The following is a 26,315-nucleotide window of genomic DNA, read 5'->3' on the forward strand; positions in this document are numbered from 1 at the left end:
GTGGGCACGCCACTCCCACCCCATGTAAATGCACGGGTCCTGCCCCCAAGCGTCTTCTCAGGAGCAAGGAAGCTGTGGCCAGCCCAGGGTCTGTGAGGCCACCGTCACCCCCACAAAAGTGATGGGCAGTGGCCACGGCCTCCCTGTCAGGGACCTGCAGGGACCCTCATGCCCTGAGGGGCTGATAAAACACGTGACCACCAGAAAGCAGGATTGGGGGGCGACAGCCTGGGGCACAGGCCACTCCTCCACACAGTGGAGGGGCCAGCAGGGGTGACCACAGCCTCACCCAGGGACTCCTGCACCCCAAGCTCTGCCGGGTCTGAGGTGACTCTATGGTCCCCCAGCTCCAGGCTGGAGAAGGCGAGGTGGATGCATCACACCAAACAGAACCTCATCAAAGGGACAGACCATGGGAGCTTATCGCTCCATACATGAAGTGTGAAATCCCCAGTGGTCTCAATTTCAAAGCTAACGTCATTCCAGAAAGCTGACTCTGACCCCAGAAGTTTCCAGAAGTTGCACATAAAAACCAACATACTTATCTCGTAAGATCACGCCTTCGATGCAGGCCCCAAAGAGCACGATGCAGGACAGGTCTGAGGCTCGCATCAAGGAAGCAGCGGACACCATGCACCGGCGGCGGGGCCCTAGCCACAGTCTGGAGCCACCCTGCACCCCTAATCACTGGGTGCACTGCCTGTCCTGGTGCCCCTCGGGGGCCTTGCTCAATGCTGGGTCCTGGCTCCACAGAACGGGCCTCAGGTCAGTGAGGACATGCCAGGCCTGCAGTGTGACCACTGCAGGAGATACATACTTAGAAGGGACAAACTTCAGTGAGAGAAAAGGCTCCACTGGCCCCTCAAGGCCTGTACTACAGCGTGGTAAAACAGACCAGGTAATGCACATGTGTGTGATTATTACATGATGCACACACAGTCACATGTCCCTAATGTATGTGACGAATTGCAGGTGGTATGGTTACTGTATGTAGTTCATGCACGATTTCACATTCCATAACTGACTACGGACATGGTGCCCAGGTACTGTGTTTTATTTTCTCGCATCAGGCTGGTACCTGCCCAGGTCCCCCTCCACAGGACAGGTGTTGTGGTCAGAACTCACCTGAAGCAGAGCAGCTCACCCAAAGCTGTTGATGGCACAGTGGTGAGCCACGGAGGGCATCGGGGGCAGGCGCCCTCACACCCTGGCGGGCTGATGGACAGCCCCTGCACCCGAGCCTCCCACACCTTGACCCCTTCCTTCAAGGATACAAATGAAAGATGTGGTCACAATGGCCAGGATGGTCCCTGTGGGGATCGACTTCTGGGCATCCCTGAGGTCCCCAGACCGGTTCGAGCCTGCCATGATGCCTGTGGAAATAGACAGGCAAAGCTGACCTGTGACCAGGAAAACCTAGAACACTCCATCCCCACTGGCTAAGGCCCGTCTGAGGCAGAGCTAGGACGAACACAGCCCGGGACCTCAGCTGCACCACGCTGGGAAGATGCGAGCAGGGGAAGACCACAGCTGTTCGGGCCAGTGTCCCCACTCCGGGCCTCTAAGAGCACAGGGCAGATATCACTGTGTAGCTGTGTGACAGCAGCTGCAGGGCACATGGGGAGAGGCCCCCAGCGGGGGTCCCCTCTACTCTCCATAGGGACAGCTAACCAGCCGTGAACTAAGTCACAGTCAAGACCAGAGGAATGCTCAGCCCAGACGCTTGCCACTGACGCCAAAACCAGAGGCAGCCTCCAGGTGCACCCGACTCTAACCTCACTTCCCTCTAAGATTTGGGCGAATCCCTGTGGCTGGGGGTCATGAAGCCAGCTCTGGATCAAGCACGTAAGAACATGACCCTAAAGTAACTCAAGGCCTCTCCACATTAGCTCTGCACCGGGTTTGATCTTTTTCCTCCTGCACAAGGATGTGTCACTGCCTACACCCTCAAGACTCACTGGATTTGGTGCATAAAGTAAAACGAGGGCCTGGCTGAGCCGCTCCGTTGGCTAGAGCAGCGTCCAGACAGGCCAAGGTTGTGGGTTCTATCCCCAGTCAGGGTGCATACAAAAATCAACCAAGGAATGCACAAATAAGTGGAACAACAAATTGATATTTCTCTCTCCCTTACTCTCTAAAGTCAATAAGTACAAAAGAAAAGAAAGTAAAATGATTCCAACTATTCAGAAATGCCAACTGACGGCAGGTTTGCTCGGCCCCCCGTGAGCTCTGCGTGACCTGATGTGCTGGCGTGCTCAGAGGTGTGGCAGTGCCAGGTGGGGGGCGGAGGGTGGAGGGCCGGCACAGAGCCCACAGGCAGGGTGCCCGGGTGGTGGGGCCACCTGCACCCACAGAGAGTGTTCCCACACTCTCCACCCTCCAGGCCCACTCACCCAGAACACGTTCCACACTGACAGATGGATACAGGACAGAGACCCCCAGGGTCCAAATCCCCACACTTGCCAAAGTGAGTCCGGGACCCCATTTCCCAGTCTTCCAGGGGAAACGAAAAACAAGCACTTGCCAACACCTCCCCCACCTCTAAACTCCACCACTTGAGGGAGAGCTGCGATGAACCAAGTGCAAAGAGGACGTGAGCGGCCCCTTGCAGGCCAGCCTTCTGGAGCGCAGCTGGGCTTGAAGTGGGGCCAGGGGGCGGACACACCGACAGCCGGAAGCTGCTGAGCCCCCAAGCCAGGCCAGGTCAGGGGCAGCTGGGGGCTCGGGCTCTGCAGGGGGTAGGCTGAAGGGTGTCCTGGGGGTGGTGGTCTCCAGGAGCAGTGCGTGTGTGCACGTGAAGCTGTGTGTATGCACATGTGTGTGTGTACATGTCTATGTTGGGAGGACAGGGGACTTGCATGCACTAAGGGCCCTCCTGCGTGTGCCCACATATGTGTGTGTCCACATATGTGTGTGCTCACACGTGAGGGGAGACAAGACTATCTTACACTAAGGGCCATCCCAGAAGGTCAGCTGCCTCTTGTAAGGACAAGGACGGCTGCAGTGCCTGGCCACTACCAGTTCTCCATGTCCACTCCTGGGCGCCACCAACAGTGCACCAGGTGTTCCCCGCAGGGGTCCACACTGCAGTCAGGTTACTTCTAACAACACGGGCCTCTCGGGGAGCATGGAACAGACCTCCCTCAAACCACACGGCCTCCTGTGCTCCCCACTCAGAACAGACAGGGAACAGGCTGCTCATTTTTTGAGGCAAACAGTAGAGAAAACTGGGGGGAGGAGGGGAGCGTGGCAGGGCGGGCAGAGACGGGGTGATCGTGTGACAGCGGAGGGAGGGAGGGAGGGAGGCGGCGGCTCCGGCCCGCCTGGAATGCCCGAGGCCTCACCCGTCACGGAGGGGAAGTAGATGCCGACCAGCATGGTGAAGTAGGTCACGATGTCGGTGAGGACGTAGGGCAGGCCGCTGGACCTGCTCTCCTCCGCCACGGGCACTGAGGGCGTGCCCTTCTTCTCCACAAACACCCCTTTGTCCGCGTATGCACTCCACAGGTTGTCTGTGGGGGGAAACACAGACAGGTAACAGGACTCTGGAACCTTCCATCAGCGCTCCCGCCACAGGGAGGCCCAGCCGAAGTGCCCGGCATGCCCCAGCGCCACACAAGGACAAGGACATCACACGCAAACACCGACCTCTGAGGAAACTGTTCACCTAATCACTGAGTGAAAGACTTCGGTCCTGCAGTCAAATGTGAAGGAATGACCTCCCTTGAACAAGGGCGTCCCTGACAAGCAGCCTTAGGGCTCTGAGGGAGGGTCTCCAGGGAGGGAGTCGGTCAGCGATCCCTTGATCCCTTCGTGCAGGTCCCCTCATGGACAAAGGGCCCACACACACTCGAAGTGACACCGCGGTCTGCCCCCTACCTGTGCAAATGCACCCCTGGGCAGATCCCAGGCTGGCCAGGCTACCGCCTGTAGGCCCCTGCCCCATGAAGACCCTCCCTCCCTGCATGACCCCCTACAGGGGCCCTGCTGCAGAGCCCGTCTCCTCAGGGCCCTCTCCCCGACACGGATCCCCTCCTCCAGCAAGAAAGCCACCGGGTCCCCCAGCCCCTGCAGGTCATCTCCATGCCTCACTCCCCCCATCCACCTGCCCCTGCTCCCTCCAAATAGGGCACCCTGTCTCCCCCCGCACCGTGCGCCCTGTAAACAGCTGCCCCCTCCAGGGGCTTGCTCTGCCAAAACCCAGAAGTGGGGGGTGGGCTTCCTAGCCAGGGACCTCTGAACATCGGGACCCCCGTGCTGAGGGATGTGTGCACACATGCAGCCCTGCCCACCTGCCCAACCATCTCAGCCCAGCCCAACCCGCACTCCCCAACACACGCTGTCATCACAGCCTCAGAGGGGCACACGACACCACCTCCACCCCCGGGCAGGCAGCTGGGCGGGGGCCCAGCGACCACGGCCCTGGGAATATCCCTCTTCCTTTTCTGTAAAAGGTGAGGCCTCGCTCCTGGTGTAGTGGGGGAGCCAGCCCAATTTCTTGTCACAGAAGAACTCAACAGTCAGGAAAAACCAGCCCCCACCAGTTAGTGCCTTCCCTCATTGCCAGAGCTGCTAGGAAGTCCTAAAGGAAAAGGATGGACCTGGAGCCCCTGAACCACTGGCCTCCACAGCACGGCTGCCATCCACGGCCCTGGGAGAACCGGCCGGAGCGGGGGCCCTGGCCAGTCAGTAGCGGGAGAGGGTGGCACGGCCACGCACAGGGAGGCCGGATGGCCTCCCAGAGACTGGGCTCTGGACACCTCAGCCCGGCCGAATCCACGGGACACTCACCCAGGAGGACGCCGCTGGCCACGCCGGGGATGCCCTGAATCTCTGTGAGGTTGTTCTGGGCAAAGTACTCGTCGCAGGAGGCGCTGGGCGAGGAGCCGTTGCAGAAGAGGCCCCAGAGCGTGGTGGTCCCCGTGCCATTGTTGGTGGTGTGGACTTTGGCACAGACGTCAAAGCTGCGTCTCGATAACGTGCGGTTCCCCAGCAGGCAGACCCTGGAGCAGGAGTGGGGGCGTGAGGAGACGTGCGACTCCCGTGCGAAATGACTTCCACACTCTCTTCGGTCACCAGGTGGAGGCGTGCGTGGCCCCGTCTGCAGCTTCTAACGCTCTCCGTTTAGCCTGACCGGAACATCTGCACCAACTGCTGGGGATCAGTGTCTGAGCAGGGGTCGGGTCCAGCAGCGTGGGGCTAAGGGGCGGTCTGCTCTGTCACCCGACTCTGGAGAGTTGGGAGCAGGGACGAATGGGACTCTTCCCACACAGGCGGCTCCTCCCACACTGCACAGGGAGGCAGCAAAGCCCAGGAGCCAGGAGGGTGCTCTGTGCCAGGTGCCTCCCAGCCCACCCCACTCCACCCCGGCCACTGGGCAACCTGATGCCTGCATGCCGGCCACTCCACCGGCCCGCTTGCTTGCTCTGTGACCTAGGGCCACTTCCTTGGGATTGATTTAGTGTTCTCGTTCAAAAGAAGGGTGAGAAAAGAACCTACATGAGGGCTTTCGTGAAGACTGGGGGAGCAGACAACACCTGGGAGTAGCTAGGTGCTGCCTATCTGTCCTCAGGTCCGCCGGCCAACCAGTACGCCCCCGGACCTTCCCCCAAACCTTCCATCCTGTCCATGCAGACAGCTGGCCACAAGAACATCCTGACTGCTCACCCTGGTGCCAGGGAGAGAAGGGAAGACCACTAGACACCTGGGGTCTTAGCTGGGGTAAGTAAGGCACCACCACCCCAGGCCCCACTGTCATGGCCACAGATGAAACCTGAATTACAAACTAGGAAACGCTGTGTCCTCACAGACCTGACCCGAGCAGAGGGACCGAGCACGAGACATCCCTAATGGAAGACTGGGACTCACGGGATGTCTGGCGGGTCAAAGGCAGACTTGATGACGCCAGCGTAGATGGCAAGGATGGACAGCACCACGCAGGCCAGGAACACCAGGGCCAGCTTGTTGACATACTTGACACCCACGAAGACCACCATGGCCATGAGGACCAGGGTGCATGTCCCATACACTCGCATGTTGTTCAGCAGGGCCATGGCCTCATCACCCTCCGACTTGGGGTGGATGATGGCTGCACCAGGGGAGATGTAGGTCTGTGGGGACAAAGCAGGTCAAGAGGGGCAGCCTCTCCATCCCTGTCTGCAAGATGAGCACATGGGGAGAGGGAGGGGGCCAGACACAACCTTCTGAAAGGGGCCCTTCTCTCGGTGGGGATTAGTGCTGGGTCCCCTCCTTCCCCGAGAGCCCCTGCACCACCAGAATGCACCTAGAGGGGACTCTCTGGTACAAAAAACCACAGGCAGCAAACAGTGATGGCCGGGGCACGATTCTGGGATGAAGCTTAGGACCCTTGTCAGTGAGGCAGCATCGAACACAAGGCTACCCCAGTTCTCTAGTTTGAAAAAAAAAAAAAAGCAGTGATTTTCTGCTAACAGGGATGTCATCCAGCTCGGAGATGTGTGCCAGCCCAGTACAGGCCTCCCAGAACCAGCTGGGCCGGCACCGACTGCAAGCTCACCGACTGACGCTTCGTGCGTCCTGCTGGAACAATGGAGCAAGGGACTGAGGGACCCGTGACTAAGCTCTAGAAGTGGGTGGGATCAGGTACAGGACATGGCAATCAAGGGCTTGGGGAGCACGTCACCCCATGGCCCACCACCATGTACCCCAGTGTTTCTGGCAGCCACACCCTCGGCACTGGAACAGGAAGTCAGGACAAAGGGTGGGGGTCTCCAAAGAGCTCAACCCGAGGGGTCTAGCAAACCAGGAAAGCACGTCCACAACGAAAGACAGCGTGAGTGCTTCAATGTCAAGTTTTAGGGGAAATCCTTCAGTACAGGGACTCAGCATGTTCGCCGGATGACAGGGAACAACAGCTGAGCAGAAAGGCCTGATGGGAAACACTGCCCTCGGGGGTCAGTGTCTGTGCAAGGGAAAGCAGCCCCAAACCAAGCACTCACCAGAAAAATCTCAATGGTCCCCAGAATATACATGGCCCCTGCAAAGGTTGTTCCCAGATAGAAGCAGAGGCCCACAGCCCCTCCAAACTCTGGCCCTAGGGACCTCGATATCATGTAATACGAGCCACCAGCTGCAAAAAAATGCCAAACAGAAAACAGTGGGTTAGCGACCCACCAACCCACCGTGTCCTGTGAATGCAAACTTCAGAGGACAGACGACCAGCTCTGGAAGCTGTGACCAACCACGGCCACAAGCAGGCTGCAGAGACTGTAAGTCTGCATCTTTTGACATAAGACTAACACTTCCATTCCTTTCACTGCTGCCCCAAATGGGCTGAGAACCCAGGGATGCCTAGGCATCGTTTCTGCATCACCCCCAAAGTGCAGTTGATAACTCCGCCCCACCATTCTGCTGCACAGCTGAATTCACGCTCCAACACTGACCAGGAGACCATGGCGTGACTTGGGAATGCCTGAAGAGCTTCACAGAGTGTGCCCTTCTTTCTGAGAAGCAAACCTAAAAGCCAATCTGCCGGTAGAATCATCTCTCCAAGGGAGCATATCGAACCCCTCCTCGAGCACTGAGTTCTGGTGCCGCCTCCCAGCTGGGTGTGGAGTGAAGGGAGACTGGTTCCCACACCCACGTGGGTTAGACCCACAGGGGGCCTCAGGCTCCATGGCTAGCAGGAAGATGGTCTCCACACCACTGCTGCTCCTTGTGAGGATCAGGCAGCTCTGGGGAAGGGGCAGCTGTTCATGGCCTTGGGGTACAAAACACTCTGGGCCTCACTTATACACACACAAGTTGCAGGGGAACAAGGTGGCGTTATTTCAGTTCCTCGAATCCAGGTGGCAAATAAACTGGAGGCATGTTGCCTGTACCTTTGCTCATGAGAGACGATACAGCCTAAGGAACGAACTGGTCCGAGGCACCGCCTACCCACCCACCTGCCTTCCCTTCTCTGCTGAGCTCACTGCCCCCCAGGCACTGCCCTCTCAGTGCCAGGATGCCACGCTAGAAAACTGGGGAAAACAAACAGCCATCATTTCAGGGCTCACATGTCGGAGTGAACCCTGCAGGGAAGAGCCCAGAGCCCCTGCCCCCATCACCCAGGCAGCCCCTCCTGCACTCCTACCCCTAGGTCAGACAGCGCCAGAGGCAACAAATTTAATTAAGCCTGTGGCGCTCCAGTTTTGACACTTTAAAAGAGGATAATGGTTTATGGGAAATTAAACTTCAGAATCAAAGGGACGCATCTGGTCATAAAATACCAGCCTCTTGTCTAGACACCAAAGGCTTAATTAAGTTTGACACACAAAAAAAACCTTGGGGGTGTTGGCAGTTCCCACCCTGAGGTGAATCCCAACTGCACAGCAGCCTCTGGGAGCCTCGCTGCAAGACAGGTCCCTGCCCTGGTCTTGGCAAAGCCCCACAGTGCCCTTGGGGGAAACACGGCAAGAGGCCCCAGGACACCAGGGGCACTAGCCCTCGAGCTGCATGAACATCACTGCCCAAAGGTGCACTCACTGCTGACAGACCCCTGGAAGGGCCTGGCCAGGCTGAGGACGTCCCTCCCCCCGACCGCTCTAGACACCTCTAGACCCACCTGACCCCTCTAGAGACCCCCGGAGACCTCTGTGCTCGGACATGAATGACGGCAACAACCTCCAGGTGAGTGAGGCACATCCACACCGGGCTGCACCCCTGCCTCACCTGCGGCTACCTTGGGTAAAGGGCTAAGAATGTCAAGGTCACCATCAAAATGGAAGTAGAGTATGCACTGCATCCACGGCAGAGCTCAGCTCAGTTACCACCCACAAAAGGAAGGCTTCACTTCAAGAGACCCCGTCTCCGGCCCCCTCTTACCTGGGACCACGCCATTGGTGGCAATCGCACTCATCGAGATGGCAGTCAGCATCGTCTGCAAAAAGACAGGGGACGCTTCTGCAAGAGCAGTTCTGAAGGCTGCTCCAGTGTTGGGAGCACAGCACCGGGCCTGGGGCAGAACCCGGCTGCCTGCTCCTCAGCTCCTGGTCATGAACGGGCTGCTGAGTAGCCAGCAGGCAAAGCCCCAACACTTAGGACTCCAGCCCCCAACCCCACCTTCTCTCCCACTTAACTCCCAAATCTGAGCTCCTACAGGGTGCCCAGAAAACACCAGACTCAAGACCCCCGACTAGCAATGAAGGGCTGGCTTCTGCCTGGGTGCCCCGCCCCCATGCGGTATAAGGTGCCCACCTGCTCAGGAAACGGCCACACCCATGGGCTGGGGAGTCACTATTTCACAACCCAAGGACCAGAAGGAACAGCCTGGGAAGCAGAGGCCCCAGTGACCGCTGTGACCTTGCTCCTGCCGGGCAGCGCCTGGGCCCAAACAAGGCTCCACCCCATTACCCTACTCTCTGTCCCTTTGTGTGTGTGTCTGGCACTGCTCCAGACACTTCCCGACCGTAAATGAAAGAAACACGTTGTGACCCAGGGAGAACGTGGCCAGGCCTCTTAGGTGACCTCACCGCAGTTCCCCAAGGAAGGCCGGGTACGGGAAGCCTAGGACGGTAGGGGAAGTGGCCCAAGGGGTCCGGAGGGACCCATCTGCACTGTTTGAATTCTTTACACAGCTGTCTCCAGATGACACGTGGTGACAGAATAGCTTAATCACCTTCTTAACAATAAAGGAAGCAAGAAACATCATGGCCGGGAGGCACTGAGGAGCACCCAGAGGGTAAACCAGACGCAACAGAAGAGTGGAGAGAAGAGACTGCTCGCAGCTGACAGACAGAGATGCAGGCGCGGAGGCCAAGTGCCAGGTCTGGCGTGGCGGGGTCTGGGGCTCAACAAGTCACCAGCACCCATCCCTTCTTACAAATGAGGTCCCCGAAAATGTCCGGATGGGTGGACGGGGCTCTAATCAGAGTGCAGGACCTCCGAGAGTGGCGACAGGGCCCAGTGAAAACCCTCGGTGGCTGGGTTGCCCCCTGTACTTCTTCAGATGCAGCTAACTGAGACTCCCTCCTGCAGCCAGCAGACAGCCTGGGCACAGGCAGCTTGACCCCCAGGCCACACCCATTTTCCCCGTGATTACACCAGCGCCGGTGAGGAGGCCGCCCCGGGACAGAATCCACGTGGGCAACCTCAGAGCCAAGGGCAGCAGCGGACCCTGGAGAGCCCGCGGTTATCCGCCTGGTCGGGTCCCTGGAACCCAGCCACCACCGCCCCAGAGGCAGAAGCGCCACATCCCAGGGCAGCCCTGCTCACTCACACAGGTGCAACACATGAACACGATGAGGAAGGACTCCAGGACGCCAGCCACGCCCACGATCCACGTCAGGCGCAGGAAGAGGATCACGCCGAGGATATTCTGCAGGCAGGGCAGGTAGACGCCGATGAAGGTGCCCATGCCCGGGCTCTGCGGGAGACAGAACAGCGGTCCTCGGGAGCTCGCGCCTGCGTCCAGCAGACCTCAGCCCCTCTCCCCAGGGACCCGTCCCTCAGGAGCCCTGGCTACACCCTCAGACCCCAGGAAAAGGTTCCAGGGACAGGGGGACAAAGAAAGGAGCTGGCAAGGGCGGAAGGCTTCAGCCACCTGGACCTGGAAAAATGAAGGGGGACCAGCCCCCAAATGAAATGAGGCTCCAGGAGATACCAGAGCAGGACTCCAGCCGTGCTGGAGTGGGGTGGCCTTCTGAGACGGACCAATACCACATCTGCCCTCCAGGGGGCAGAGCGGGGAACAGCAGGAAGGCGGGGAAGTTTGGGAAAAGATGGGAGCAAGAGGCTGGTGCAACTGTAATGCAACTACTACAGGTCCAGCTTTCAGACCCTCAGGGACCACAATCTGAGAAGTGAGGGCCACAGAGAGTGAGACAGTCATGCTCCCTAAAGCCACAAACGCGCAGTGACACCAACTCCAGCAGAATCAGCAGTGTCTCAACCCACGTGGAGGAGGTGATCAAGGTCACCATCAAGGGCTCAGAGAACTGGCCATTTGGGTGCACAGGGCACTTCCCTGAGCCCATGACTGTAGGTGCAGAGACACGGGAGGGGTACAGCCGGACGTGGGGTAACTGCGGACAGGGCAGCACTGGGGTGTGCCTGCCAGAAACATCTGCTGGGACCCTGGGAAGACTATGGGATGAGCAGACTGGCTCAGAGGAAAAGGTAGCAACGTGTCCAGGAGCCCACGGGCCAGCCCCACACTCACCAGAGAGGACCGACAAGGCCAGGGGTCCCAGCCCTCCCTGTCTGTGACCTGGGATAACAGCCAGTGTGACCACACTCAGGCAGCACACTTGGGATTTAGGGACATCTGGCTGCAAAGGCAAGATGCTGTTTAATGAGGGAAATGTCTTGGATGTAGGTAAATTAAAAAAAAAAAAGCCCCGGACAGGTAGCTCAGTTGGTTAGAGCATCGTCACGATATGCCAAGGTTGCAGGTTTGATCCCTGGTCAGGGCACATGCAAGAATCAACCAATAAATGCATGAATGGGTGGAACAAGAAGTTGGTATTTCTCTCTTTTTCACTTTCTCTCTCTAAAATTAATCATTACCAAAAAATCCCGGAAGCTTTCCTGAATGATAACGCTGACTGAAAACAAGGACCTGGTGTGGTGGCTCAGAGAGGGGCTACAGCCTGGGGTTCGGGGGGACACCAGCCAGCCCCGGGGAGGTGGCCGGGGGGCAAATGCCCAAAGGAGAACAAGCTGAATCCCCATTAAAAACAGAAGATGGGCTTCTCAGGTGAAAATGGAACAGGTGACAGGCAGGAGCACCTGCCACTGAGTACGGACAAGGCCACGGAGCTCCCACGAGTTCTAGAGCCCTGGGGAGAAGGACCTAAGAGAGCAGCTGGGGAGCGGGCAGGCAGCCCCTTCAAGGCCTGGCCCCAGTTCCAGCTCCCGGCCAATGAGGCCCTCCTCCCACAAGCCCCACCCACCCACAGTGTACCCATACCTCTGTGTAAATAAAAGTGGTTACAGGTCTTACACACATGGTGGGTATGTCTCGACTGTGCAAAAATGAGAAGGAATATGCCAAGTGACATGAAATAAGCAAAGTGACAGCAATGTGGGCGAACTGCCAGCTTCTATTTTATGATCTCTGTGTACAGTCTCAGCTAACACATGGGAGATCGATAAACCACCAGTGGAGGCCGAGACAAACCCTTCAGTTGGAGCAGCTGGGACTGCAGGCCTCACGTGGGCCCCGCCCGCCTGCCTGGAGCCAGTTCCGTGCCCAGCGGCTGCCACGGTCCTGAGTCACCCTGGAAGGGCACCTCGGCCTTCAGTTCTCTCATAAAAGGCAGCTTTGAAGGATCCAACTGGCTCTGAGGCACTGGAGGCTCCAGGCCCAGGCCCTGGAGCCTCCAGGGGAACAAAAGCCCCATCTCAGGGGACAAGCTCCTGTGCCTGGCTGGTCTGAGAGACAGTAAGAGGCTGTCCCATAGGACCTGCACTCAGTCCTAAGGGGGGTGACTGGATTCATCCCAGCTGACATCTGCCCGCCTGGCTACACCCAGTCCTGCCGAGGGTCACGGGGTGGCCGTCCTTCCTGTGGCCAAAACCAGCCCTGCACCGGGTCCTGACCTGGCAGTGAGTCCACACCACGTGCCTTGTTCAGGTTGACCAGGCTGAACATTTAGGTTCCCTCTCAACAGAAACCTTGACATGGGGTCTGGGCTGCAAGCCCTCTGTGACCCACTGGGCTGCACCCCCGGCCTGGAAGGAGCTCTGGCTGCAGGCAAGGCCTGGCTGGTGCCGCAAGCTAAGGCTGAGGATCAGTCCCAGGAAGCATCCGGATGCAGGTCCCTGAGGGAAAGTGTCTACTTCCTGGAGTAGGCTGACAGCTCACTGGAACACAAGCTCCAGTGGACAGACAGAGGGACAGACATGTGACATGTGCACGAACAGTTGGGCCCCCGCAGTGGATCCAGAGCCCATGAAACCACAGGCAGTGCCCAGGGCACTCGTCCGAAGCTGTAACCTCCCACGTGGCATCACCCGGGGTCAGCGTCCCCTGTCCCTTGCCTGGCGGGGGAAGAGGCGGTGGCTTCATGAACAGCCAGGGTGGACACAGCTCCCAAGGAGCCAGAAAATCATGGCAGGGGGACCAGACACACTGCCCTCCACCTAGGATGGAGGCCACATCCCATGCCCCATGTCCCCCGTGTCTCTACTACTTCCATTCCGAATAAGCAGCCCTTCTCAAACACCAGGAGCCAACACACTCAAGTGTCACGAAATGAGTCTTCATCCTGTGGGCTTACAGTCAGAGGAAGGAGAGAGGGCAAAAGCTCTTGGTTTGGAGCCCAAAGGGGCCAAGGTCAGACCAGATGCAGGCACAAGGGAGACACTCAGGGGGAGAGTGAGTGAGGCTGTTTGGACACACGTCTCCCAGCACCTCGGCCCCAGCACTGGCCAGAGGGGCAGGGTGGGCACAGTGGGACGGGGAAGGGAAGGGCAGGAAGGCAGCTGTCGGGATCCCTCCCGCTTTGTCCCAGCTCAGCATTGTGGGGGTCACTCAGCCACCCCATCCAGCTGACAGGACACTGCAGAAAGCGCCAGGCCCCTCTGGGAGGCCAGGGGCTCAGGCCCCACAAAGCCTTCTGTCCTGCTCGCCAGGAAGCAGCTGCTTCCAAGGCCCTCCCTCCGGAACACAACGCCCTTCAAGGGGAGTCCTCACAGCTAACAAGGAGGGGAGCCAGCGTTTAAAATCGAGAAAAGCCAATTTCCGCCGTTCAGTGGGCCACTCACAGAACAGGTGAGCAGAAGAGCAGAACTGCTGCTAAACCTCGGGAAATGCCCGTTTTCGTGGAGGTTTCAGGGGGAGAAGGAAGGGACACTGCCCTTCAAGGCTTCTGGGAGCTGAGGCCTGCGCTGGAGGGATTCCTTGGGTGGTTCAATTTTTTTTTAATTTTTAGTCTGTATCTTTTTAAGATTTTACTTATGTGGGAAGGGAAGACAAAAGAGGGAGGGAAACACTGATGTGAGAGAGAAACATCCATCAGCTGCGCCCCAACCAGGGAGGGACTGAATGGGCAAACCCAGGCATGTGCCCTGACAGGGAAGCAAGCCTGCGACCTTGCACTTGGTGGTGCGACGCCCAACCCACTGGGCCACACTGATCGGGGCAGTTTGTATCTCTGGTTTTAAAGGAATACATGCTTGTTTTGTGGGAGTTTTAAAAGTAAGAGAAGAAGGAACTAATAATCAGCCATCACTCTCCCATAGAAAGACACTCAACACAACCGTGTTCCCTGCGGTTTCACCTGCATCCGAACGAAGTCATGAAATATGCTCCGGTGCAAGGAGCTCCTTTTATATCCACCCTGAGTCGTGAACACTGCTGGGGCTGGTCTGCCCTGGAGCCCAGCACAGCCCACCAGCCCCCTCAGGGGCATCTATGTGGTCTCCAAGTTTTGGCTCTTAGAAATTCTCCCAAAGAACCCCTTTCTAATGCATGAATCCTCACAGCAGCTCTGCTTATTCAGGATAGATCCCGAGAAACACATCCCTCAGAAATGAATTCCTAGGAAAACGGCCCTGTCACTGAAAAACACAGGGAGGCGAGGAGGCCCTGGCGGGGTCCTGGGAGGTGTGGGGCTGGGCGGCAGGCATAGGCGGGGCGGTGTACCTTGACCTCACGCCTCCGGCTCTCTTCATCCTCCTCATGCTCCACCACGCCCTGGCTCAGGTTGGTGTAGTTGGCCAGCTTGTTGAGGAGTGAGGACACCATGGGGTTACTGTCCATCTCCTCCTGTTTAGGACCAAGACACACAATAAGTCACCTGGATCCCAAACTGAAACACCCCCGATCTGAGCAGGTCAACCACCCAGCAGAGCTCCTGCCGTGTGGGTGCTCCGGACAGCCCATCTCCAGGGCCACCTGGAGCCAACTCTGCCCCTGGTCCTGAAGCCAGAAATGGGCCAGCCAGCCCCAGTCATGGCAGTCTGAAGTCCGGGGTCTGGGGCTGGAGGGCAGGCTCCAGGCCACCCACCCAAAGAGGGGGACCAGGGTCCCCGAGATGGCCCAGGATTCTGCCTCTCCAAGCCCCGCACGGACAGGTGTCAGCCATGAGGGCACATAGTGTAAGGGCCTCAGGACACGGACGGCTGCCAGCTCCCTGCCCACTCAGCATCCAGTTGGGCAGCCCAGCCCCTCGGTCCACCCTTAGACTGGGGGCCTCAGGACCACAGCCTCTTCACGTGTCCAAATTACAGCTACTGTACTGACCCCTGCTTTCTGCAGGACAAAGTGTGGCGTACCTCAAAAAGTGCCATGTTCTTTCCTTCGAAGAAACTCTCTCTCTCCATGTCGCCATTGTTAACGATGGGGCTGTTCTCTCTCGAGTGTCCATCTCCTGCTGAGAAATGAGTTTGGGTCCAGCTTAGGAGCTGAAAGGAGGGGGAGGCAAGAGGGAAGCAGGGGAACAACAAGCCTAGGGGGGGAGATACAGATGGGAGTCCACAGCTGAGTCAAGTGCAGGGCACTGGGGATGGAGTGGGCGCTGGCGAGGGGGCGGGGCCTGAGAGCCACGGATAGCCGGTCTTCCTTCTCTGGGCACACAGACGCACACGTGACCTGCCAACACCACACTCTGCCTGAGGCCCCGAACCAGCAAGGCCCACAAGGGTCCCAGCTCCATGTCCCGGATGCCGACAAGTGGGAAGCCAGCACGGGCAGCGACCACTGGACTCAGAATGCTGCCAGGCCGGGCGTCCTGGGTCTCCCTCCCCGGCACAGGTCCTGTGGTGGACAGTTCAGGACCCAGGTAACCCTCCACCAATACCACATGACAAGCCAGGGAGACACTCAGCAGCCACAAATTGTCCTCGGCAAGCACAGAGGAGAGTGCGGGTCCTATCTCTGCCTACCTAAAACCTAGGCAGGGAAGGCAGTGCCAGCGAATTGGACCTGTGTCCCCTCCCTGACATCGGTCTCCTTGTGGGGAAGTTACATCATCCTGGGTGGCTCGGGCAGCCAGGCCAGGTCTGGGCCAGGTACCCCCCGCCCCGACCTGGGCTGCATCTCCTCAGCCACCAAGTTGAGCACTGCCCCCAGCTAGTCAGTGAAACATGAGCTGGGCACCTCGGGGGACTCTGACATGGCTACAGGACCCCCTGCAGGACAACTCCCCCTTCACCCAGACAACGGTCTGACCGCAGGGCGACAGTCCACGTAGCAGAGGAGCACTGGGCCAGGACGTCCGGGGCCAGTCTGCTGAGAGGACAGCGTGGTCGGCAACCCGGGCACAGGGGCTGGCGGGAGGGCGTCCCAGTGCAAGGTGGGCCCAGAGAGGCTGCAGAGGGAGCAGTATGGATGCAGAGGTGTTGCTCCACACCCTCCATACAGCATGGCCTCCCTGCCCGGAAGCCAGAAACACAACTCAGCAACAAGACACACTGCTTGCCGCTTCAGAAGAAAAAGAGAAAAGGGCCATAACACAGGAAACCTCATCTACAGTGAGGGGCACACAGGCTGAATCACAACATGGACGCAGCCAAGGTCACGGCCGCCCTGCCCACGGGCGTAGTGCCACCCTGGACCTCGCATCCCCCACGCCCTCCACAAAGGCCAGGACCCCCACCGAGAGCCTGGACGCAGGAGAGCTCCCAGGCTCCCGCCAGCCAGCAGGGCAGGGATCGAGCACCTCTCACCCACTCCTCCAAGGACACCGAGCAGCTGAAGGAGAACCCTGTCACCCTCCGAGGGGAGAGTCCAGAGCGAAGCAAGGCCAGCCGGGCCTCACTCCACTGTGCACCCCGGGGAAGAGGCCGGGCGGGGGAGGCAGACGCCTGTCCTGGGGTGCAGCTGCTGGGAAGGGAGGGGGCCCACAGCAGGCACCGGCTCCTGGCAGACACCCTGTCTGCGCCCCTCCCACAATTAACCAGACACTTTCAGACCAAACATACAGCTCTTTTTATAAGGATAAACCTGCTCAGCAACCGAATGGGCCATTAGTGGGGATTTGGTTTTAAATATGGTTCACTACGTAATAAAACTCTGCGCTTATTTTAAAAGATCCAGGGCTGCATTTGCCGTGAATGACACCCGTGGTGTGTCAGATGAAAACTGGGAACAGCATCGCATACAACAGGAGCGCAGCACGAGGTAAAGGGGGGCTCGCTGCGGGGGGCCGGGACGACAGACAATAACGTCTTTGTGTGGTCTGGACTTTTAAAGCTCCCTCCTGGGCAGGGGGGCTCCGGTACAAGGAGCTCCAAGTACAGCCCTCTGTTCGGGAACTTCAAGTCCCCATGTGGGGTGCCTTTCAGGTCCCACCAACCCTGTGCTTCCCCGGACGCCTGGGGACAGATACCTTAGAAGTTAAGTCCACTGACCACTGGCCTGAACTTCCAGAACATGAAAATGCTCACACAGAAGGGGCCGCACAGACGTGGCTGGCTAGTTTGGTTTGACAGCACTCTGAGTCCTCACATGTCAAGGTGGTCTTGCCTGTGGTCCCCTAGCGGTTCAGAGCAGATCCCACCATGGGTGTTACAGAACCAAAATACAAGATACAGCCTGCAGGTGGCCATCTCGGACCCCCACCTCCACACCTACTCTGTCAGGACAGCCTGTCCCAGGTCCCCAGGTCACCTTGGCCAGGCCACAGATGAGCCCACAGGGCTCAGCCTGAATTCAAGGTGTGAGTTCACTCTCAGATCCCAAAACAGAGGGCCTGAATATGTGCTCTGAATTCAAAATGGAGAGAAAACCCACAGTGGTGTTGCTCTGATAGAAATCTTTGAGTGATATGGGGCCCTGACCCCTCTAGCACCCTCAACACATTCCACCAGGGGCACCGAGGCCAGCCCAGGAGACACTGGCAGGGACACTCAAGGCAAGCAACCTGTATCTGACCCAAGGCTCCAGCAGCGCGCCAACCCACGAGGCACTGCCACCAGTGAGTCACCCCCGGCAGCACACTCGTGCTGGGAATGCCAATTTCGCTCCTCCAGTGGTGGTGGTCACCGGCCGACCCAGGGCTCAGCTTCTGACAGTGTTTCTGGAACGAATGCAAGACGCTGAGGGTTCTGTCGTCTAGAGGCCCTGGGGCCAGGCCCTGACATGGTCACCCCGCACCCAACGACGCCGACTGCCCCGGAAGCGAGGGAGGGAGCAGGGATGCACTGGGTTTTAGGTTCTCCTTCTGATGAGCCAGCCTGGCCACACGACCTTGGACAAAGTCAGGCTCCTGGGTCTCATGTTTCCTGTCACTGGGGGAGAGGCAGCGACGTGGGAAGGGCCTGGCTGCACAGCTCGGGCCGGCAGCTCCCCAAGTGTCCCTGGGCAACCATGAGGTCCACGCTCAGCTCGCCGCCAGCCACAACCTGTGCTGTGTGTTGGGAAAGGACAGGCTAATAGCCACAGCTCTCGGGACTTGTCTGCAAGTGAATGCTAAGCACTGACCCCTCTGCCAGCCGCACAGTCAGAACTACGTGCACCCCGCAGCTCCACGTGCTTAACCCGAGGGCCCTGGTGTCTTTCCCAGGCATCTGACGCTCACGGGGAGCAGGTGGATCATAGACATGTGCCCAGTTTCATGCCGTCAAACACCTGTCCACTGTGCCAAGGAACACCTAAGACAAGGTGTCCTGACAGAGGACTCGAAGGAAACTGAACAGGTAAGAAGTGTCCCCAGAGCTCCCCATGGGAGCAGAAAAGAAAGAGCACCAGCTAAGCAGCCATTTAGTGACTGTGGACATTGTGGATGAGCCTGACGACAGAGACGGACACCTGGTGAAGTCAACTCCCCGGAACAAAGACCAGGACGGTGGGAGCCCAGTGGCATGAAGGACACATGCACGGCCAGGGCACACAGGGGGACAAGCTGCAGACTGGACACCTGGTTTCCCCGTTTGTGGGCGCCGAAGTGACACGTGCAATGAGGGCAGAAAACAGAGAAACACACCAAACAAAAGCAGCTGCAGACGCAGATGCTCCCTCAGCCTCTGCGTGAGTCCCTCCAGTCTGCAGGCTGCTCCCTGTGCATGACCCACCATACTTCCTCTTGTTCCCTGAGTCACTTTTCAGTCACTAGTCCTTTAGAGAGAATACACTTCCCTTCGTTCCTGAGAGCTGTCCACTTAGTCACCCCTTGGGCCCAGCAGAACGCACGGCCTGCTGGGAGAGGAGGAGCGTCTCTGCATGGTGAGCATGGAGCTGGAGTGCGACCCACACCCAGCAGGCCAGGAGACCTGGTTAGGGCCTGCGTTTGGAGGTACCTGACAGCATCTGTGGACACATGGCTTCCCAGATCCCAAAACATGGCCCGGGCGCAGGGTAGCAGCTCCTCCCAGTAGGAAGGGCCTGTGTAACTGTACTCAACTCTGCTACAGTCAAGACACTCCCATAATAACAAATGCTTTGCCCCAAGGGACCCACCAGCACCTCCATAATATGGAAACACCATCCACACAGCACCTGGGTGGTCCCCATGAGTCCCCTGCCTACTTGTACCTCTCAGGATGCTCACACTTCGTTTCATGTTTTTTAAGGACAGGTTACAATTAAAGTTTGAACAAAGGAAACTGAGTCCTACAGACTCCCTACAGGTGGGAAGCAGGGCAGGCTTCAAACCCCTTCCTACTCCCCAAACACAACCCTGCAAGCCCACTGGAGCTCTGGAGGGCAGGGGTCTTCCTCTGGCCGAGACCCACCCGAGTCATGGGAGGCCACTCACCTGGGCTGGCGCCCCCTTCATCACTCTGTTCGCTCACGATGCCAAGAACTGAGGACAAGCCCAGGCACAGGAAACTCTGAAGTGCGGGTGCTGGAGGGACAGGCCGGCCTTGACAGGCCCACAGCGCCTCCTGGGTAGGCCCCTGGGTGGTGCCCCGCCAGGCACACGGCCCCCTGGCTCCCGGTGTCTTTGCTGTACGGTGGTGGCCTCCAATGGCCCAGGATGAAATGGATGGCTCCGAGGCAGGATCGGGTGTCCCCGGGCCAAGCCGGCCCAAGCCGGCCCAAGGGCAGGACCCACACCTGAGTCCCCAAGCAGGAGCACTCTCAGCAGACGCCCTAGCCACGGTTAATCTGCTCTAATGAAAGAGCCAGTGTCTGCTCATCAGATGTTTAATCACAGTTCTGGCCCGGAGGTCATGGGATCAACCCCAAACCATCCCCCAACACTCCCTCTTCCTGCCCAAAGGTAAACACATATCTGACCCACTCCACATCTGAGGACTGAAAATGCGCACTGGCCTCACAATTACAAAAATAATGTTAAAATGTGTTGATTTTACAATCTACATGTAGCCATCTGTTGTCAACTGCACAGAAAAACAACGCTCTAACGTGGAAGGTCGCAGCCCACGAGCCCGTGACCCCTCCCTCCAAAGCCGAGCTACAAGGACATGGTGTAGCCATTGCTGACTCGGCCGGCACAGAGAGCAGGCGGGATTCTGACTCCTTAAAGGTGACACACTGGGGGTGGGAGGGGAGGTTATGGGCATGGAATCCATCTGAGGAAGACTCCACAAAACCACCTCCCCACCCTCCATGGTACTGGTTCCTCTTGTCACTAAGAAAACAGATGAGTTGGGTTTTAAAACAGACCCCATCAAACCTGCAGCAGAGCCAGCTAGTGTGAGTTTCACCTGGCTCCCCCTACTGGCCTGACCAGGAAACACCATCAGCTGACAGGGATGGCACTGGGAGGTGGGGATGGCTGGGTGGACTCCCCTTTCCAGAGCTGCCCCCTGGGGATGGCTGAGCTGTGCATATGTCACACGGGAAAGAAAGAATCGAGGCATCAATGACTCCTGAAGAACAGAAGGGTATTTTCCTACAAATGGAGTGAAATGGGAAAACTTGATGGAAACACCATGAAAATCCATGAGTCCATCGTGTTGTGTCTCTGACAGGGCAGCAGTGGGAGGGGTGGCGCTGTGTGCTTGGTGTGGTGTCGGGACAGTGGCCCTGAAGCAACCGGTACAGGCGGTGGGCCCTGCGGAGACCGCTACCAGAGTTCAAAGCCCACCAGGACTCCGGCGAGCACCACACAGCCATGAGCCATCAGCATCTGGTCCACAAGGGATGCTGATGGACTGCAGCCACTTGGTTGGCTCTACACTCTCACTGTGCTCGGGCCAGATGGCCGACTTTCTACGACACAGCAGCCACCTCCCGCCATTAGTGCTTTTATGGACTTTAAAACACACAGTCTCACAGCAGAGGGCAGTATCGGTCCGGCTCCCTGACTGTCCCAGGGCCACCAGTCCCAGGGACATTCAGAGGCCCCAGGCCAAGGACACCAACACCCATCACCTAATCAAAAGGAGGAACGCTGAATACTCAGCCCCCACCAACTCCACAGCAGGGTAGCTGTCCCAAATGTGGGGTGGCCAGGGCAGCAACACAAATGTGGGGTGGCCAGGGCAGCAACATGGAATAGAACAAAATCATAAAGCCATCGTGCCTCTCAGTTAAAAAAAAATTAAAAGGCTTGGGAGGTGGGCTTAATGACTCACTTGTAATTAGGAAAGCAGAAAAAGAGGAAAAGCGTGGTGTTATGGCAAAGCACATCCAAAACACCTCCACCAGTGGTCAAGGTGCCCTCAGCCTCGGGCACCGAGGTCATGGTGTGCACCCCTGATGGGACGAGATGAAAAGGACACACTCCCTCTGGGGACTTCCTCCCAAAACCCACAGCACCAGTCTGGCCATGAGGACAACAGGAGCCACACCCCAGCTGAGGACCTCCTCCGGCCCACATGCCCACCTCAGAACCGTGCAGACATGGAAAACAACAGTCTTTGAACCTGGGGCAGCCAGCAGGGCACTGAGCAGCCATGACAGCCGAGTGTGGGGTAGGGGCTGGGGATGCGGCAGGGCGCTCAGGGTCTGGAGTGCAGTGGGCAATGGCGCGCAGGACCAGCCCTCAGCTGTGGCCACAACAATGGGTACGGGGTGGATACCAGGGCTTGCGGGAACCCGCTCCACCCCCATGCGCCCCACAAATCCAGAACTGCGCCAATTGTGAAGCGCACTAAGTAAAGAAATAGTTCCCATCTCAGTGGGACCATAAAGAGAAAACTTCAGAAAGAAGGCCTGGAAAACAGACAGAGGCAGTTCACGAACATCGGTGCGTGAAAGAGACTGTCATTTGTAACCAATCACTGTATTAAGTGACTGGGCAAGAACCTGAGAGACACTGTGACACCACTGGGTGAAAGGCATGGGGTGGGGGGAGGTCCTCATGCATTGATTACAAAGGCCAGGGGTCCGGGACCGGGGTCGCCTGAGGCCACACAGGTGGTGGGAGGTAACCCCAACACTTCAGTGTCAGAGGCTGTCGCATGGCGTTCTTTCCTCCAAGTGTTTCTCCTGAAAACAGCCCCAAGGAAATGGGCATACGTAAGTTCCGTGGCACTCCACAAGGTATCTGACCCAGGTGTCTTTGAGCAGGTAGATGTCAGTCAGGAAAGACAGCAAGGTGGGGAACATTTTCTAGACCACAAGCTAGCGAGCTTTCCCTGTAAAGTACCACACTGTCCCCTCACAGCCACTCATGGCCACTGAAGACGATGTGGGAACAGAACAGCAGGGCCGTGTTCCAGGAGAACTTTATTGACAAAAGCAAGCAGCTTGCTGGGCCGGAAGTTGCAGAGCCTGCAGACAGCTCGCGATGCACAGCTCACGTGACTCTCTCACCAGCCCAGGAGGTCCACCAGCAGGTTCCTCCTCCAGCCCAGCCTAAGATCTCCTGGATTTAGGACCTGGCCCCACTTGCACCCCACCTTGCAGCAGGCAGAAGAGCCCACTCCCTGGAGAAGCCCCGTCCTCCTGCCCCTGGCTCCAAGGCCCAGGGAAGTCCAAGGAAGCCAGCATTTCATGCGTCACTCAATATGGCACAACCAGGCCTCAGTGACCACACAAACCTGCTGGTCCCCTCAAGGTGTCGGCGAAGTTCCAGTGACATATCTGCTCACAGCACCTTCAGCACCTTTTAAACACAGAACAGGTTATCTATCCACAAAGGTCCCGGCTCTGGAAGGATGACGGATGACGACTGGTCAGCAGGCTGGGCCCAGGCCTAGGACCCAGAGCTGCAGTCCACGGAGACCGCAGGAATGGACTGGACGGCTGGCACCTGTTGGTGGAGAACCCAGGGTTCCAGGAAGCTGGGCGGGCCCGGGGCATGCAGCCCTGACCAGGGCCCTCTTCCTCTTCCTCTTCTGCAGGTAGGCAGTGGCAGGTGTGTCCTAGATGAAGCCACTCATCTTGTGTCTTCCTCTTGTCATTTCATTCCAAAAACGTCTTGGCAAAGTTGACAGATGTTCTGCAGAGCCCCACACCCCTCACCAGCGCTGGCCACACCCCACGCTCGAAGCCTACCCGTCCAGCTGAGGCCAGGGGCATCTCAGCACACACAGCGGCCACCAACACCCTGTGAAACTGATCCTAAAGATGCGGAATACCCGCTGGCCCAGAAAGTTCCCCCACGCCCCCACAGGCCACCTCTGGTCTCTCTCTCTCTCTCTCTTTTTTTTTGTTGGTCCTCGATCAGTTTTTCCTGTGTCGGTTTTGATGCCCATGTTCCTGGCTCCCTGAAATGCAAACTTAACCCCCAGCACGAGTAAACCTTAGACGGAGACCAGGGACAGTGCCAGCCTGGCACAGAGCAGATTCCTTTCCCAGATGACGCCTGAACTCAGTCATGCTGGAGGCCGTACAGAAGCTGCGGGGCAGTCAGTTGGGCTTCGTGTCCCTGAGAAGTGTATACGTCCTTGTCATTGTTGAGCAAACACAGTTGTCTGCAGGGGTGGGGGAGACAGCCATCGGCCCAGAGCAGCAGGTGGGGCAGTGGAGCGCAGCCAAGGCTGCCCGGGCTCGGGAGCAAAGAGGAGGCCAGCAGACCCATCTTCCCGCTGTGTCCTGGGAGCCGGACCCTGGCGCTCTGCTGCGAGCACTCAGTCAGAGCCCGTGTCCGGCCCTGGCTCGGGAGCCCAGACCACGGTGGTCTGTTGTGGACACTGGATCAGAGCCCAAGTGCCGTCAAGGGCAGCGTTCCCAAGCGGGCCCCAAGTGCACTGTGTCCTTCTCCGATTACAGCCTCCCCCAGCCCCCGCTCCGTCTCCACACACCACCTCCCCTCCCGAGCGAGCCAGCACATTCCTCCCCCACGCCTTCTACTCCAGTTCGAACGTGGGATTTCACCATCGTCTCTCCCAGAACGGCTCCCCAGAGAGGAGTGGAGCGACCGCTGGGGCTCCGAGCCAGACACGCTCCTGAGGGTCAGCTGGCGAGCGGGGATCGACAGCGGCGGCCGTCACTGCTTCCTGCCACCGAACACAGGGCAGTCTGCCCAGCACTGGACGCTGTGTGGGCCACCCGAGGGTCTGCACCAAGGTGCCGGTGATGAGGTGATGGGGGAACACGTGGTCTTCCCATGGAGACTCAAGGGTGGAGTCCCTGCTGGTGACCTCACGGTGCGTCCGATCAGCGGGACCCCAGAGCACCCCACAGCCACGACACCAGTGGCCAGGTCCTCTTTGAAGTGGTTAAGTGCTGACATAAAGTGGTTTTAGGTTCCATAAACCACTGGTTAGTGACCCCTGGCCCTTGCCCTCTGCCCTCCAGGCTGTGCAGCCAGGATCAATGTTGGGACCTGAAATCCAACAACCTGGCAATGGAGGCTGTGGGGTGCCCATGGGGCTGTGCAGTCAGGCCGAAAAAACACGAAAGCTTGAGGGTGAGTCCCCACATTTCTGATGGCAAGTTTCTGGCTGAAACAAAAACACCTGCGTTGAAAACAGGAAACACTGAGAGGACGAGAACCACCACCCACAATCCACCAGCCATGACCGCCACTGCGTCCTGGGGGGTTTTCCCTCCAGTGTGGTTCTTCTGGAAGGACTGACGGGCCTTCTTTCCCATCGTGGCTTCCAGGGAAGTCAAGGGTGCTCTGAGGACAAACCTGCCCGAGCCCGAGAGGACAGGACATGGGGCACGCCCCCCGTGCACAGGCCCGCGGGACCACCATGGCCCCTCACGGGGAAGACTTGCTGCTCCAAGTGAGCAAATCAACCTTTTTCCTTTGAGCTCGACACCTGTGCCCTCCCCGCCTGGCTTCTTCCCATGGAGAGGCAGGTGGCCCCGCTTACGTTCCCAGAGGCTTCCCTGCTGGGACACAGCCCTCACTTCCAAAAGCATCAAAAGCATCCCGCGCCCAGCAGCCCGGTAACACCAGCCAGGAGCGGCCTCACGGGCCGCCGGAGGGACTGGAGGCCCCCAGGCTTGCAGCGCAGCCTCAGGTTGAAGCCCACTTGGGCGCAGGTGTGTTCTTCTCACTTCCCACCAACCAGACTCATCCTGCAGGGCTCCTGCCGTCGTCACTCCGAGGGTTGGGAGGAGGTTCTCAGGGGAAACAGTGAGGGGGTCTGGGAGACTCTGAGGGAAGGTGTCAGGGGGGCTTCAGAGTCAGGAGGGAAGGAAGCACCCCCTTTAAACCAGGGCCAAGGCCCCTGCTCCGGCCTCAACTTACTCATCGTTCCATTCAGAGCCCTCAGTCCCCACCGTCTGGACAAGACCCCATCTCTAGCATGTTCTTACATACGACACTCGCACAGTCTAGAAAACAAAGACAGCACCAGGCACTCGGCTACCAAGAGGTACAGACTCAGGGAAATAGCAAACCAGGAACAGCCATACAGTTCCAGCGGAGTCGTCAGACACACACATGCGTGCAGACACAGCCACGCAGACGCATGCAGGTATACACAGGCACACACGGGGCACATGGCACACAGGCACGTACTCACATGAACATACTTGTATAGGCATACACACACACAGCCACACATACACACTCATGCATGCACAGATACACCCACGAGCACATGTTCACATGCACACTCACACACAAGCACACCGGCATCACTGGGGACCACCCCTCTGAGAGCTTCTCAAGAGAACAATGTATTCCCAGGACTTGCATTTAAAGGACACAACCCCTCAGGGGGGATGACAGGCCCCTGGGGAACCCCACTCCCTGACACCCAGTCAGTCACATGGCTGCTCGCTGCTCTTGAGCCGACCTCTCCCACCTCGGGGACCAGCGCTGGCACTCCGAGGGGGCGTTGGCGAGAGCCTCAGCCAGGCCCCTGGGGCAGCTCCCATTACCGACTCCGGCTCCTGTCTGGCTGTGGTCAAGACCCTTGGTCGGAGGGAAGAGGAAACCTAAGAACAACCTGGCGCTTCTCTCCTCTGATTTCAGCTCAACTCGATCCCTCCCCAGTGACCATCCTCTGAGCCTCCGAGAACCCAGGCCCAACCCACAGGCACCAGAACAGAGCCCAGGACAAGAGAGGTCATGGCCATGTCTGGGACAGGC

The 26,315-nt window shown here is 58.3% G+C and overlaps 1 protein-coding gene across 8 annotated transcripts in view; it reads right to left on the reverse strand.

The window, feature by feature from the left end:
- SLC12A7 (solute carrier family 12 member 7) overlaps positions 1-26,315 on the reverse strand; it is an 84,491-nt gene that overhangs the window by 17,325 nt on the left and 40,851 nt on the right. For 5 of the 8 annotated variants that reach the window (XM_045847711.1, XM_045847715.1, XM_045847717.1 and 2 more), the window contains exons 2-11: positions 15,241-15,338; positions 14,609-14,731; positions 10,238-10,384; positions 8,845-8,899; positions 6,978-7,108; positions 5,869-6,110; positions 4,792-5,003; positions 3,345-3,512; positions 1,275-1,373; positions 542-599 (exon numbers count right to left, since the gene is read on the reverse strand). In XM_045847711.1, coding sequence (XP_045703667.1) covers positions 542-599; positions 1,275-1,373; positions 3,345-3,512; positions 4,792-5,003; positions 5,869-6,110; positions 6,978-7,108; positions 8,845-8,899; positions 10,238-10,384; positions 14,609-14,731; positions 15,241-15,338 — 1,333 coding nt within the window. The remainder of the gene's footprint in view (positions 1-541; positions 600-1,274; positions 1,374-3,344; positions 3,513-4,791; positions 5,004-5,868; positions 6,111-6,977; positions 7,109-8,844; positions 8,900-10,237; positions 10,385-14,608; positions 14,732-15,240; positions 15,339-26,315) is intronic. The other 3 variants (XM_045847712.1, XM_045847716.1, XM_045847714.1) reach the window with 1 other exon arrangement.

The sequence above is a fragment of the Phyllostomus hastatus genome, unplaced genomic scaffold, assembly GCF_019186645.2.
Source record: "Phyllostomus hastatus isolate PE091 unplaced genomic scaffold, TTU_PhHast_1.1 phas_contig_58, whole genome shotgun sequence".
NCBI classification, from domain to species: domain Eukaryota; kingdom Metazoa; phylum Chordata; class Mammalia; order Chiroptera; family Phyllostomidae; genus Phyllostomus; species Phyllostomus hastatus.